Raw genomic sequence first — 16519 nt, 5'->3', positions numbered from 1 at the left:
TCACACAAATATAAAATGAAATTAACTGAAATAAAAATACACCAAAAGTATTTTAAAAATGTATTTTAAAATAGAAATAAAATAAAAAATCCATAAATTCCTTCAAAACACCAAATAAATGGCCAAGAAAATTATGGAAGGTTGGAAATAAAATAAGGGGCATGTAATAAATTTTCCAGAATTTAAAAATGAAAAAAAAGTATTTTTAAACCAAATAAAACAAAAATGAAAAGATAAAATTCATAAAAAATAGAAAATCAATGAAATAAAATATGGAAAAATAAAAAGCATATGAAGAATAATAAAAGAGAATTTTAGAAATCATTTTGGAATTTTTTGGATGAAAAATGAAATTACTACAAATTTTAAAAGAAAAAGCAATTAAAAATAATAAAAGAAAAAAATTAAAAATCAGAAAAAACACAGAGCGTTGGATCACGCCTCATTAACTGGTGTGGCAGATCCAACACTTCTCAGATTAGGATGCACGGTGAAACGCGATAGAAATAGCACACGGGATCCAATTCAAAACCATTCAATCAAAACATTTTGTTTATTAAATGTGTCTGGCCAAACTCAAATGACATGGAACACTCCGGTGAGCTCTCACCGGAGTTTGATCATTTGGTAAATTCAGAACACGAGACCACCACCATTGTGATCCTCTTCTAATCTCAAATTCAACCTTATGCTCTAAATTCATTTATCTAAATTGAGCAAAGGGAATTTCATAGAAGTTTCATAAGAAAGCAAGCCACGAAAAATAAAATAAAATGATGAACACGATCAATCAACACCAGCTAAGTTAGGGGAAAGCATCAGAGAGTGAAAGACTATATTGTGGTAACTTGTTTGAGTTCAAATGATGCTTAGGAATTGATGGTGATCAGAAGCTGATGAAGCTCGATCTGGTTAAATCACTTCAGAAGGTCTCAGAGCTTGGGAATTGTTATAAAAGCTTTAGAGGATGTCGAAGATGCTAATAGAATCAAGAAATTGGGTTGAAATAAGTTGGAATTCAAAACATGATAGTTGAGTTTTTCTGGAAAATTTCAAGTTGCAATAGGGATTTCTTGACTCTCAAACGCTTGGAAATGAATGCAGTAGCTTCCTCTATTTATAGAGAATGTGTTTGGATCAAAATACGTGTGGAATGATGCTGAATTTGTGCAAAACAAATTTGATTTGAATGTGAGAAAAGTGTGACTTGCAACTCATCAAAACTCAGCCAAATCATGTGTTTCAAAGGTCAATTAACTTCTAAATACTTGGTTAAACATGTTTTGGTCCAAAACACATGCTAATTTGGCTTGGAATTGAGATTAGTGAAGTTCAAATTTCGGGCAATGGTGATTTCTTCAGTTCCAACTCACCATGTTCAACCCAATAGGGCATCCTACTCATGAGGCTTTTTGATACCATTCTTTTCGCAATGTGTTGGCATCAGAACAAAGATTAAAATATGCCAGAAAAGGTTGAATTGGGATGTTTGAGCACAAAGTTATGTCATGTTGAAGTTGGCATGAAAAACGGATCATATAACTTAGAAAATTTCAAGTGTACCATGGCTGAAAATGACTTATAATGTCTCAATGAATTCCATGGCCTTCCAAGCATAATTTAACTTTGATCCTTGAAGAAACCTTGTAGAGGGCATCACAAATGACATTGTTAAAAAAGAATCAGTCTCAAATGTTGAAATTTGAAGAAGTTATGAATCTTGAAAGTTGAGAAAAAGTCACTTGAAAATATGTCAAATTTCACTAAGTCCACAAATGACCTATAATGTATCCAAACTTTTGATGATCGTCCAAGCATAATTGGATCTTGTTATGTAAATAAAAGTTGTATATGATGTTGAGAAGAGTCATATGCAAAAAGAAGCAATAAAAAATGTTGAGAATTGAAGGAGTTGTGATCCTTGGAACCTTGACTTTAAATGTTGACTTTTGGGTCAAACCACTTGGAACAAGCTTGTGTACTTGGAATTTCCTTGCATTTCAAAGAACATGGATGGTCAAATGAACTCAAAATAAGCTTTCCTTGATTTCCTCTTGATTATATTTCTCAAAGCTTGAAGTTACTTGTTGAAGAAGGCATGAAAAAAAACACGTGAACCTTTGACTTTCCTTGAGAAGTAAGCAACAAGACTTTGAGATGCTCTTGATTGGAAAGACCTACCTTGCACAATAAACTTAATGAAAATAAAAATATATTTTTAATATTTTTATTAGTGGTTAGATAAGAAATTAATCATATAAATACAAAGGTAAAAACACCAACAAAGTGGTGCTTGATGATCCCTATAAAAGGAAACCCCAAAGATGAGAGGGAGATGGACCAAGAGGTGACCTTGTTTGTATGCAAGGATGCCAATGGTATGTGGGGTCTTAGAATTAAAAATTAGGGTATGACAGAGTGTAATATCTCATATTCCCTTAAATGCTCAATTAGTTGTCAGTTGAAACCAACTGAGTTCCTATGCACTCTATCTCTTTTCATTTGGAACAATTTGAGTTCCTATGTGCTCTAAAAGTTGTCAGTTGGGATAAATAGAGTAACCAGTGGACTCAGAAGAAATCAATTATTATTAAAGGAGACTGACCATTTTTAATAAGTGCAAGAGGGGACATTTTGATATCATTAATAATCGGTCAATTTGTACTAGAAGACAAAAGATCAATTTTTATATTTTGTATCATTACTTAATATTATATATTATATATTATACATATTATATAGTATACATATTTATATGGATAAGGAGAAGTGGATAAGAATAAAATAAAGAAAGAAAAGTAGATAAGAGGAGAACAGAAATATCAGAAAGAAGAAAAGAAAGGAAAGAGAGAAAGAAGATAAGAGATGGGAGAAAAGGAAGAAAAAAAAGGGAAGAAGAAGAAGGAAAGCCATGGAAGACATCATCGTTCATCATCATCCACACCATGATTTCATCTCATATTTTTCACCAAATTTCATCATCTTCATCTCTAAAGGTAAGTTCCATAGTTAGAATTAGCTTTAGAGGAAGATTATATGACTTGGGAATTCTAGGGTTTAGGTTGAATCCATGTTTGTTGCCTTACTTGAAGCTACGTTGTTGTGGTGGTATTTGATTATTGTTGCGAAATGATTTGTGGTGCTATGTTGGTGTTGTTGTGTTATGATCATGATATTGTGTGAGGTTGTTATTGTTTTTGGTTCTTGATGTTGAATCCATGTTTTAATGTTGGTGTATGAATGGGAATGGGTTAGCATAGTTAATTATTGAAGAAGACATGTTTACAAGTGTGAATTTTGAGGAAAGTAGCAGTGACAAGATTGTCATGCCCATAAATTCTATTTTTCGCTTGGCAGAATGTTTATGAGCCCTAGTGCAATCGATTGCACTCGTGTGGCAATTGATTTCCACCCCTATTTTATGCACAAAAAAATACATTTTTATGTGGTTATAATGCATCTTAGAAGTCCCATAACTTGCATCATGATATGTATGCCTTAGGTTAACATTAATCGGTCGAATTATATGAGATCGAGTGGATTTTAACATAGAATCTCAATTAGGTTAAATCGATTGGTAATTGAGTTTTGTAACTCCGTTTTGGATGCGGTCAGAAGCATTAAGAAGCTAACAAAAAGGACCATGATATAGAGAGAAGTCTATATGAGTTATTCCATTATGTCTTCCCTTATAGTCCGGTTATTCCCACGATAGTATGATTGGATGAATGTTTACCTTATAACGTGAACGTGGAATAAGATAGATTGACGCGGTTTATGTAATAGCTTAACTATGATTCTTGTACCATGTTATATTACCTTGTGTGCTTTATGAATTCTATGAACCATATTATGATGCATGCTAAACATTTTTGTGGTGTTTATTGTGAATTATTGTTTATATTGATTGTGTAATGATAAAATTAAAACCTTATGAAGATGAGTGAGGAAAACTTAGGATCATAACTAGGTGAATGACTTAGAAAGATAATCTAGGATATGGAAATGAACTATGTGGTGATGATTGCACGCAATGGTACCTCGATGTGTATCATGGAGAAGTATTCGCCTGATTATGAGTTAATAAGCTTTGTATGGAACATGTGTATAAGTGGCTATGATTACTTGAGAATTTATGTGTAACATGAGAATTGGTGAATGTATCACCTAGTATTTGATGGATACCATAAGGATTAATTTAACATTTTGGTGAGGAACCTTTGTTCCAAAAGTCTTACTTTGTGAGGAGCCTTGCTCCGAAAATTCTATTTGTTGTGAACTATAATCATGCATTCGGATAATGATGTGCACATACCATTTCAAAGTCTTATGTAAATCGATAGATAGGGATGTGGAACTAATGATTCGTGCCTCAATTAAGTTTGAGTCCTAACCATGTGGATATGGGGGAAAGGTGGACACTTGAGTGGGTTAGAGTCTCATACGGTGAAAGATACTCCAAGTGGGTTCGAGTCCCAAAAGAGTGACGGTCGCTTGAACTGGGTTTGAGTCCCATAGAGGGCCCGATATCCACCATGAAAGTCAAATCATATGGGCATGAGTGAACCGTGTCTGGCCTAAACATAGGTTCGTTCCGGGATTGATGCTTCGTGGTTTCCTAATAATGATCTACTGAGTTATGAGAACTCAGGTGACATGTTTCCATACATTACGGATATCATGTAGACACTTAAGTCTTGGTTATGTTGTATGTGTGATACACAAGTAATAAGATAAATACTTAAGTTAGGATTCAATTAGAAAAACCCGTAGAACCGAGTGGACCCATAGGATAGGGGAACTCGTTGAGATTATTATCTCACCCCAATATTTTTGTTGCTTTTCAGGTATTGTTTGCAGGATTGATACAAGAGAAATTGTTTGTTGATGTTTCAAAGGTTTTGGCTATTGTAATATTCTATTATGGATTATCTACAATGAAGAGATTGCACTTAGATCTTTGTTTTATTTTTAGGCTCTATTGTATAACATGTGCCATAAATGTATTTTTAGTTTACACATGTGTATATAATGATGTCATTAGGCTCTTATGTTGTGACAATACCAAAAATTAACACATGTATGATATTGTTCTAGATATATATTATACAGGTTGTTATAAGAGTCCTTGTGATACGACATTTGAGTGTCGCTTCCCTAAGCTACAATTTTTAATTACTCGTTTTTTACCCGTGTGCGACATCGGATCAATTATTAATTTAGGTTGAATTTAGTGTTTTAACCATGTATTTCAAATAGGGTTTTGCTGAAAACAATATGTAATGTTATGTTATAAAACTATGTATATTTCTCTATTAGTTAAATGAAATGTCTTGATCAAAAGAATGTGTTATTCTCTTTTTTTTTATCATTTTTGCTATAACAAATGTGTTTGTGATGTTCTGTGTTATAAAATATGGTATGTAATATTGTAGTACAACAATCTTAATGAAACAAAAAAAATATAAAATAAGATACTTGAAATATTATATATGATAAATAAGGGACTTAACTGAAATCAAAGTAATAAATAAAGGGACTAAGTTGAAATATGTGTGATTAGTAAATGGACTAAATTGAAATAATTAGTGTTGTTGTTTTATGTTATTTATCAGAGCCAAAATTTTGTTTGTTGTTTGCATTAAAGAAAACACAATCAAAAGCTATAGTATGGAAGTACGAAATGTTGTTTGCATTAACATAATCAAAATTAAGACCTTTATACATATTTTGATATTGGCATAGCAACACAAAATCTATATTCATAGACACTAATACAAAAAGCCAAAGTTTCTATTGATTAAAACTAATACAAAAAGCTAAAGTTTGTGTTCATTGACACCAATACAAAAAGCCAAAGTTACAGAGACAGTAATACAAAAACATAACATACTTAAGATCACATTGCATGGCCTTAAACATGAGTTGATGTAGGCTGACTTGGTTCATAATGACTTGGACCAGGATGACTTGGTTTCGACTCAGTTGTCTGACTTGGTGCGGGCAATTTGCAAGTAACTTTGTTGTGTCAAATCATGTGGCACCTACTGAACTTGATTCCAAAGTTAGCGCGCTTTAGTTGTGTCTCATCTCTCGTATTATCTAATGCATCTTTGGTCCTCTTTTATATGAGATATGTCTAACCTCATAATCATATTCACCCACACACCTGTGTAAAACACAATAAGAATTCAACTTCATAACCAAATGTAAAACACAATCCAAATGTAAAACTAAGTCAGCATTTAATACCTCGCAATCCAATAGTTGGTTTTTTCTGATTCCTTTGTTATCCTTCTCTTGATGTTTGGTAGAGTATCACCTTCATATTTGGAAATCTTTTACATGTTTGACTCCTACCTCAGCATGCGATACACTCCAATTTCTCCAATCATTGTTACAATTAGTTTGGCCCTAGCTATGACAAAAACAAAGTTCAATGCCTCTGACATGTTGTTCATAAGAGTATCACACAATGTATTGGGCATGAACCTAGACTTGCTCCAAAAACTTGGTGGAATCTTTAGCAAGTGCTTGAATGCCTCCTCACTTACGTCCTTCATTTCAAGCATGGCCTTTTCAAATGCATTCACATAAATGTCTATAGCAGCTTTCCACATGGGTTCTTTGAGATTAATTCCTAGAAATTTCTTCCTAAAGTCGTTGTATATATGGCTTGAAATACACAAAAACTAGAGTTAAAGGACCATTATGAAAAATATAGAAATCTAGAGGACTAATGTGATACAATATACCTAACACAAAATCTTTGGTCCACTTCAGGGAGCAATTCATCAAGAGCTGGTAACAATCCATGTATTAAAATACATTCAACTCAGAATTTACATTCAACATAGAAAAATACATTAACTTAGAAAATACATTGTCAAAGCAAATTACCTTTTGTTGATCACTGATGAATGCGTATGTCTTGCATTATCTTGCACCTCCTATGTCATCTACCAACAATTCTAGGAACTAACTCCATAAATCCTTGGTTTCACCTTCCACAACAGCAAATGCAATCGACAACATTTGGTCATTTGGGTCCCTTCCAATTGCTGCAAGTATTTGCCCACCATAATAACATTTCAAGAAGCAATCATTCAAACCTATTATAGGCCAGGACTTGAAAAAATTGTCTTTGCATGCCTTAAAACAAATATACATCCTTTGAAAATATGGGCTCAGTTGTCTCTCAGGATGCTCAATGTTATCCTTTCCACCTTGAAATGGTTGACTTATCACTTTCATAGTTGAACCATCTAGTCCCTCATCTATAACAGTGTTACAATTTAGTCCCTCATCAACCACATTGGTCTCCTAATCTAGTCCCTGGTCATCTTCTTTAATGTTGCAGTTTAGTCTCTCATTTATATACTCTTATTGAAACTCAACAGTATCAGCCACCACTGTGGTCTCCTCATCCACAACAATTGCCCCCTTATCAATCATGTCTCATTCATCCACGACATTTTCAACTACAAATACCCCTTTATCTAGAATGTCTCCTTTATCCATAACATTTTCAACAATAGTGGTCCCCTCATTCAAATTGTCTCCTTCATCCACAACATTTTCAACTATAGTGGTCCCGTTTACACTATTCTTTCCTAATTCAGTGTCAGTGGTACCTTCTTCAACAACATTGGGTCCCTACCACATTGTATTCTAGTGAGAGTATTGGTTCATCAATAATGACAGGTTGTAATATTGGATGAATAACATATAAATGCACTAAATCAGTAAATATTGCAATTGTCTTCATCCTCCTAATTTCCTTGTCATCCTTTAACCCACTCAAAACTTCAAAATAACTCTAAAAATCAGGATCAACATCTCAAGTTTCCTCTAACCCTTTATTACCTAATTTGGTGAACTCAACAAACTCACCCTCATGATGCATAATACACTAAAAATGACTACCCATGACCTAATATTTCTACCTAAATGAGAAATAGCAGTAAGGAAGATGAAGAAACCTAAAAAGTTTACATTTTTAGTAACAAAGCAATGAGTATACGTACCTTATGATTGAAGATGGATGAAGTTCTTCTTCCACTCCATATTCTGGTGAAATAAGCTTCAATGACCTAAACAATCTACCTAAATGAGAAATAACATTAAGGAAGATGGTATGAAACCTAAAAAGTTTGCATTTTTCGTAACAAACATATGAGTATTCGTACCTTATGGTTGAAGATGAATGAAGTTGTTCTTCTTCTCTGTATTCTGCTGAAACAAGATTCGATGACCTAAATAAACTTCGTCTTCTATGAAGGTGTCATTTCACCTGGGTGTCGTTTCTTCTCTTCAAGTTTCAAGTTCTAGGGTTTCGTTTGAGTAGAGAGAGAGAGAGAGAGTGAAATGAATAGAGTGAAACGAAATACCAAAAAAGAATCTTTTCAGCTTGCATTCTTTTTAATTTTAAAAATCAATATGTAATACAATAATTCAAGGTCAACTAATAAACATCGAGCTCGAGTGTCACAAATGTACAAATTAACAAAAGTTGATAAATTTTATCAAACATGATCAATGTGATTAACGAAATTACATTTAAGAGACTTAAAACGAACGTTTATTAAATAAGAAACTAAAGTGAAACATTCAAAAGATCAAATAATGCATTAAGCTTTATTATTATTATTATAAAACAACTTTATAATTTAATTTTTAATTAAAAAAAAGAGAGTAAGACTAAGATTTATAATGGATGTTTAATAAAAATAAAGTAAAGAAATAAAAATAGACTTGATAAATCTGAGAGTAGAATCCGAGCCAGCAAAGGCGTGGTCAATACCCAACGGGATCTGACAGAAGCGATCATATCCATGTGACAATTTCTGGATACTAGAAAATTCTTCACGACTTACACGCGCCATCAACTACACACACTCCACGACCCCCAAAAATATCTGGCTCACATTACCTCAAGATATTTTCTACCTGATTACGTGGCACCAAAACAATACACTGACACGTGTAAAAGCGTCGCCATGTGGAGCTTTTTTTCTTCTTCTTCAACCGAACAATGTAAGAGGGTTTCTTATTCTTTCATTTCATTTTTAATTAAAATTTCGATCACCATGGAAGAGGATCTCCGTCGTGATTTCCACTCGCCGACGTTCCCCGAGTTGACGCGTTCCGGTGTTCACTATGACTCCTCCGCCACCATCGTCGATATCGCTCCGTTTCAGGTAACGTCGCTCACTTTACATTACTTTTGAAGCTTCTTTTACGCAACTGATGTTAGAATTTCCGATTTCGTTTTCCGTTCTCTTGTATGCTTCGTTTTTTTTTGTTGAAAATTCCTGAGTTTTGTTTGCTGGATGAGAATGTTTCTGTAAATAGCCGTTTGGATTTTTAGGTATTTTGAGCACTTTGCGTGTTTCTTTTATGGTGTTTTTTAAATTCGAAACTGTGCTTTGCATGGCGTTCGAGCTTTCATGGATTGAGTTTATGTTTTGTAAATCTTGTAATTAGCTAGATCAATGTGCTATTACAGGTTCTAATGTGCTATTATCCTCATGACTGGCTCATGAAATCAATGTAAAAACAACACATAAGGAAATATGGTTTTGAAAAGGATATAAATCATTATTCTTGAAGATGTATTGATCCGTTTAATAATGTGAAACTTAAAGATCACAAGAGATTTCATACCATTGTTGGCTAATAGTCTTGGATATATCTAATATCTGATATTGGTTATTGGCATTTTAAGTAGATTTTTTGACTGTGTAGACTGACTAGTTTTAGTTTCTGGAATATCTCAATATCTCTTGTTGCTTGACATGATTTATTTTTCAAAAGGCTATTTATACATTTTCCGTTACTCTCTGTGAGATTGAATTTGTCGATAATAAATCATGTCCATCCTAGGACCTTGTTTTTTATTGCTTGTGAATTTGGAAGCTTTTATTTTTCACTTCATTTTAGTTGGCAAGGATATACTTAATTTTAAATATTGTACCAGGACCAGTCTAGACGATGGACAGATCAACTGCACAAATTATATCTTAGTTCTTTAGAGGCCTCATTTGTGAATGAGTTGCATCGTTCTATACATTTACGTGGTTGGAGCTTTCACAATAATGACGATGAAACATATAAATGTATAACTGATATGCCTAGACAGGTCAGTGATAAATTCCAATTTAGAGTCTCCATTGGGTTTACGTATTGTAATTTCCCCCCTTTATAATCAGGCATTTTTATCCCTTTTTTTCCCCTTTCAGTCTCTGGCTCTACAAGATGGCTGCCAGAAGAAGATCAGCAGCCTTGAAAAAATTGCTCCCGTGTTAGAGAGCACAGCTGATTCTCATGTTCTTACAGGAAGTGAACCGGGAGATGCAATGCTAGATAAAGCTTGTAATTTGAGAGAGCCTTGTACCTATGACCATGGATTACTTTCTGACCAGGAAATTCATGCCAGTGGGAGTTCATCATTTGCCAACAAGTCAGCAAGAAGTTATTTGGAGAAGCAATGCTCATTCCATGGAGAATCGGGTTGCAGTACTACAGGTAGCCTGAACTATATTTTCTTTTTATGCTTTCACAGTTGGGTATTGAACGTGGATGATTTATCTGCCTCTTCCAGAGCGCTTTATACAGAACTACTGTAATACCTGAGCCCTTGTTCTCCTTCTATAATTAAGTCATTGCCTACAATATTCCAACATGATGTACAAACCCATAGTTTCACATGATTCTTTTATTGGTTGGATCAGTCATATACATTGACAGAAGTTTGTTGGGACAGTATGTTTTTACGTGTTTTATGCCTTTCTATGAGAATTAAATCAACGTCTCAAGTAAACTGAATTATTAAAGGACTGAACACTGAAGTATCAGTCTTCAGTAATGCAATGCTTGTAATGTCAAGTAATGCATTTCAATATCTGAAATGTGTATAAAATTAGTTTTCTGGTCCTGAAAATGAGTGTATTCAAGAGCGATGATTTATTTCTTCGGTTCTTCCATACTATGCTTTTAAATCATTTCTGAGCATGACATGAGTATTATCGAATTGAGGCGCCATGGCCGCTATGGTGGATATTCATGGCAGTTTTTGGGCTCGCCACAATAGTACATATCGGCCGATATTGCGGGTTTTTCCGCCATATGGTGGGATTTTGGCTCTCCCGATGAACCGCCATCAACAACGCTGGACATGATTGTGATAGTTTTTTGCACAGGAATAAGGTTGGGATATTTATATGTTTATTTTTTTATTTGGCATATCAGAGGTCGCTGATCAAAACTTTAAAGATGAAGATGACGTAGCCAGTTCAAGCAGCATGCCTGTGGCTAAAAGGTTGAAGACCGTTGCAGCTGATGATTCAAGCACCGATCAAGTACTGTGGAGTTAATTCTTTTCTGATAACAATCTCAAGTAACTTCAAATGGGTTGCTTAGCTTTTCATGTTCCTTTTATGTACAGGTTGTACCTTTTAGAATGTTTCAAACAACTGATATTTCAACCAACACCAGAGAATGAAGGACATGAACTAATATTTCAACTCCCCAGACCCAGAGAGCTTCCATGCCTTAAAGTCTGATCCACCTCATTTCTCAGGGATAGGTAAGTATGCAACTTAGAGTAAAGCCTCAAATTTTACTGTAGAGGCTGATATAGCACACGAGAATAGTCGATTTACTTAGTGCCCTTTCAAGAAATTTGAGGGGCTTATTATGTAAAGGAAAATCAAATATGGAAACTCTATTCTTGTTAAATTTAGTGCTGGTTAGGTTACCCATAGGTGTTTAATGTAATATAGCAGGAAGAATCCTTTGATAGCAATCTGTTTCGACACAGTACAAATAAGGATTTTGTATGATTCTTTTGTTAGATGGATTTTTGGGGAACTGTTTTGAAGTAATTGTTTCGAAGAATCCTTTGACAAGAATATTATTCAAGTGTGTCAAATTTGAAAAATTTAAACAACTCATCAGACCTCAATTTTTTGTTTTGGAATTAATATTAAAACATGAAAACTTAGGGGTGCCTTTATTTTAGTAATAAAAAAAAAACCTTAGAGGTACCTAAAGATATTTTTTAATTTATTAGGATTAAAGGTCCCTTGATCAACAGATCAAGTGCATGTATTAGCACGTGTTTTTGACAGCAAATCTCATCAAATTTAGCTGTACTATTGCTTTAAGATGGCAAGATCTTTATCTTATCTCTACTTTTTGAATACGTGGAATACTAAAAACAACGATAACAACTCCTCTGGATATATACTAAACAACTTCACTAATCACTACCTACCATCAAAGATCTGGTATATCATGTTCCTAGTGCTTTTACGTTAATATCTTGAAGATTTGTGTCACCTAATCATATTTACTAATATAAAGTACTTAAGTTCAATATCGAATGATCCATCAACAAGATAATGTTTCAATTCTCATTAGCAGAAGGGAAGCTAGAAAATAAACTGATAGTTTCGTGATGATAACTAGTTAACAACAATAACTAATTTATTTAATATAATGGGATGGTACAAACACATTGAAATAAGACATATTGTCGAGAGGTATCTCTACGTTTGTCGTTTGATAGGATCCGAAAGAATTTTCTTTTTCATATTAAAAAGAATATTTTGAATCGGCACTATGTTTCTTTCTATTCAAATTAGGGGTGGTAATTGGATTTATTAAGACAAAATTCATCCATCAAAAAATTCATTTAATTTATCCATTACATAAAAATTAAATTAATGGATTGGATTAAATCCATCAATTTATAAGTATGGATCAAATCCATCAAACACACTTTTCTAATGATCCAATAGATTTTTTTTATCTAATTTTTAAAAAAAAAATGAATTTTTTCAAATATTAAAAAATTATTTTTTTGAAAAATATAAAATTATTTTTATTTTTGAATTTTATTTTTTTTTAAATACAAAAACTGATTTTTTTCAAAAATTTTAAAATCATTTTTTTAAAAAATACCGAAATTTGATTTTACTTTCGAAAAAGTTATTTTTTACGAATATATACTTTTTTTAATTTTTTTTCGTAAAAAAATGATTTTAAAATTTTTTTTTCCAAAAAAAATATTTCCCCCAAAGAATTGTTTTTTTTAGAAAAAAAATTGGATTTTTTTCATTAAAATAAAAAAAAAAAATTTGAAAAATTAAGTGATTTTTTTTAAAAGTAAAAAAATTGAATTTAAAAAAAATACATTTTTTTTAAATGGATGGATGGATATTCATCCCCTAAAAATATGATAATGGATGGATTGGATGAATTTTATTCTTAATAGATGGATTGGATTGGATATTTTTAAGAAACTTTTAGTGGATTGTTAATGGACTAATGGATTGTTTTGATCCATCCATTAACAATCCAATCCATATCCATCAAATTCATCTATTTTGCTACCCCTAATTCAAATAGTCCAAATACAAATCAATCAAATCAAATGTATACAATACATAATCTTTTTAGCACACTCGACCACTCTATCAAATTGTAGATCATAATCACAAGAAAAAGAGGAAGAACACAAGAGATACCGAACCAATTAAGAACTTGTGACTATAAATTAAGAAGAAAAAAAATACATAAAATGTTTTCGATTGTCCACATCTTCCACAGACACAAGTGAATCAATATGAGAACTTCTGCGACGATTAAGTTATCTTTAGAAGGGATCATATCAAGGTTATCTTTAGAAGGGAGGGACCCTATTATTTAGAACTCTTCAAACAAACAAAAATACTTTCAGAATAGCACTTTTGGGCCAAATAATCTCTAGGATGCTAGAATTGTCGATGTTCTCCATTTGAGACATCATTTAGGGTGTTGTCTAGTGGGAGACCTTAATAAGTCTCTCAACGGGCGCAACATATTTTTTTTTGTATTTTAATAATGAAGAGGTGGTTTAAATCCGTCACAAAAATTTCAGGTTTTTTTATTTTTTATTTTCACCTATTTATTGGCGGTTTAAAATCCCTTTAAAATTGTTGAAAACCGTCGTTAAATAATTAAAAGTTTTTAAAAAAATACTGTATAATTTTTGTGGCGGTTTAAATCTGCCGCTAAAATGTTAAGATATAAAAAAAAGACATAATAGGTCTCTCGCCCTAAAGAACACCATCATTTAGTACACTCCTTTACTCGAATAGTTTTCACCATGATCGACTTTTCAATCCCACTTGTCTAATGTATTATTTCTCTAATAATAATAATAAATATATAACATGATCCACATTCTTCCATTTTTTCTCCCTTTCACACTAGAAGTCTTCTATGCCACTTCCATCGTATCAACCATCATATTCCAATCTAGTCTACTAACTTTTTCAACTAACACTCTTAATTCTCAAATAACTTTAAAAAAATTTAAATCTAACACATTACACTTCCCCCTTCTAACGAGGAATCACACAAAAAGTTCGAAATAATCTCATTTTCAATCACTCTTATGAGTTTTTGTCAAACCAATTATCAATCATTGCATCTTGCCATCTTCTAATTGCACTTACATCTTTTCACTAACTGAAAAAATAATTTCCACTCTTTCTAACTCGCCCACCCCCTACTCCATATCGTGCTACCACAATCCCTTCCATTTTCCACATCCAGCCTCCAACACCATTTACCTAACGACAAAATATTAAAATCCTGAACTCTTTGGACCCCAAATCCACCGCTCTTACGCTTAAGACACACCTCTAACTTTACTTAATAATTTTTTCTAGCTTCCTCGTAGTCGTTCTTCTTCATCGCAATAAAAAACATTTAAAGAGATATTGCTACAGAGGACACAACATATATCAATCAAGGGATCGTTCATAGATAAATTCTTACTCTCTAACCTGGATAACTGATAAATTTGTAATTTACATGTTTATCACCATTGTATTCAAACACTTATTTTAGCTTACTTACACACGAAGTAACATGAAAAACCCTCAATTTATATTTTATTTGAATATTGTCATGAAATTATGTGATGATTATGTTTTATTACATTTCGATCATCATAGGTTAATGGATTGAAAAACGTTGAAGAAAGAATCAATTGCTGAACAAAATGGAGAAAAAGACCCAAGACTTGAAGGCCAAAATGAAGCCAAATTCATTGGGGGAATTATATCTCGACCAGATAATCAATGACACTATGAAATGGTATGAGCATGCAAAGTCAATTCATTGGGCGAATGGATCCTCGACTAGCAAAATCAAAACATAAAGTTTGGGTTGGAAAATGGGGAAAGTTTGCTAAGTGAATCACAACTTTCCCAACAAATCCAAGGTGACTTAGAAGGAGGGTTGAAGATTACGTTTACGCGGGTGAATCACGACTCGCCTAATGAATGAGGCCAAATTCTAAAATTTATTAATAGGGGTCTCGCCAATGTATTTGGATATATAATTAGTTATTGGATTTTATCTCTCTCTCTCTCTCTATGTGTGCGTATGTATCTCTCTCTCTATCTATTTCTTTCTATCTATCTTCCTTTATCCCATCTCTCTCCCTCTCTGAGTATGTGTGTGTGTGTGTGTGTGTGTGTTTGTGTATATGTGTATGCGCGTGTGTATCTCTATCTCTCTCTCTCCTCTCTCTCTCCTCTCTCTCTCTCTCTCTCCTCTCCTCTCTCTTCTCTCTCTCTCTCTCTCCTCTCTCTCTCTCTCTCTCTCTCTCTCTCTCTCTCTGTGTGTGTGTGTGTGTGTGTGTGTGTGTGTGTGTATGTATGTATGTGTGTGTGTTGTGAGGGCAAAGGTTCTTAGTCCTTATTTTAATGATGTCAAACCTTTTAGTAACTCATACTGTGTACTTTGGAAGGTGTCATCATATCGTAGAGTGCATTCATTCTCTAACATGCTCAAAATATGAATTTAATGTGCCTATGCATATATGAGCATCTCATATATATCAATAACGCACTTGATTATTGTTGGTACCTTAGGTCCATAAGAGAATGGTTTGGATTGACCAAAATACATCTTAAAAACTCATATTTTACCATTTAAGAACTTTGAGTCGACTCATGCCTTGGGGCGGCCGACTCATTCATGCATATCATATTCCGTGTAACTCACGGGTTTGATCAGGTCGATCATTCCTAGAAAAACAAGATGAGTCGACTCATCCACCTGTTGCGTCGACTCATAACCTGTTTTATTTAAATCATGTTGTTGTGGGTCTGAATAAGTCAACTCATTTTTGGAAAAACAAGATGAGTAGACTTATCTCCTGTTTGAGTCGATTCTTTGCCTGTTTTATTTGAGTTGTTTTGTTGCGGGTCTGAACAGGTCGAGTGCCCAGTGTGAACAGGTTGAGTGGTCACTATTTTTACTCATTTTTCAGCTGTGTATTTTTGCAACAAAAAAATTGTTATGTTTTTTACTTGATCCATGCATTATATATATATATATATATATATATATATATATATATATATATATATATATATATATATATATATATATATATATATATATATATATATATATATATATATATATATATATATATATATTCTAGAGTCTCTTT

The 16519-nt window shown here is 33.0% G+C and overlaps 1 protein-coding gene across 1 annotated transcript; it reads left to right on the top strand.

Moving 5' to 3' along the window:
• Nucleotides 1-8990: 8990 nt before the first annotated feature.
• Nucleotides 8991-11881, top strand: LOC127106469 (cold-regulated protein 27). Its single transcript, XM_051043757.1, has 5 exons — nucleotides 8991-9200; nucleotides 9980-10141; nucleotides 10242-10527; nucleotides 11251-11360; nucleotides 11447-11881. Exons 1-5 carry the CDS (start codon nucleotides 9000-9002, stop codon nucleotides 11501-11503), a joined length of 816 nt encoding a protein of 271 aa, XP_050899714.1. The 5' UTR covers nucleotides 8991-8999; the 3' UTR covers nucleotides 11504-11881.
• The last annotated feature ends 4638 nt before the right edge of the window (nucleotides 11882-16519 follow it).

Source organism: Lathyrus oleraceus, chromosome 7 (genome assembly GCF_024323335.1).
Source record: "Lathyrus oleraceus cultivar Zhongwan6 chromosome 7, CAAS_Psat_ZW6_1.0, whole genome shotgun sequence".
NCBI lineage: Eukaryota > Viridiplantae > Streptophyta > Magnoliopsida > Fabales > Fabaceae > Lathyrus > Lathyrus oleraceus.
Note: the sequence above shows the minus strand (reverse complement) of the source record. Positions and strands in the feature narration are given on the sequence as shown.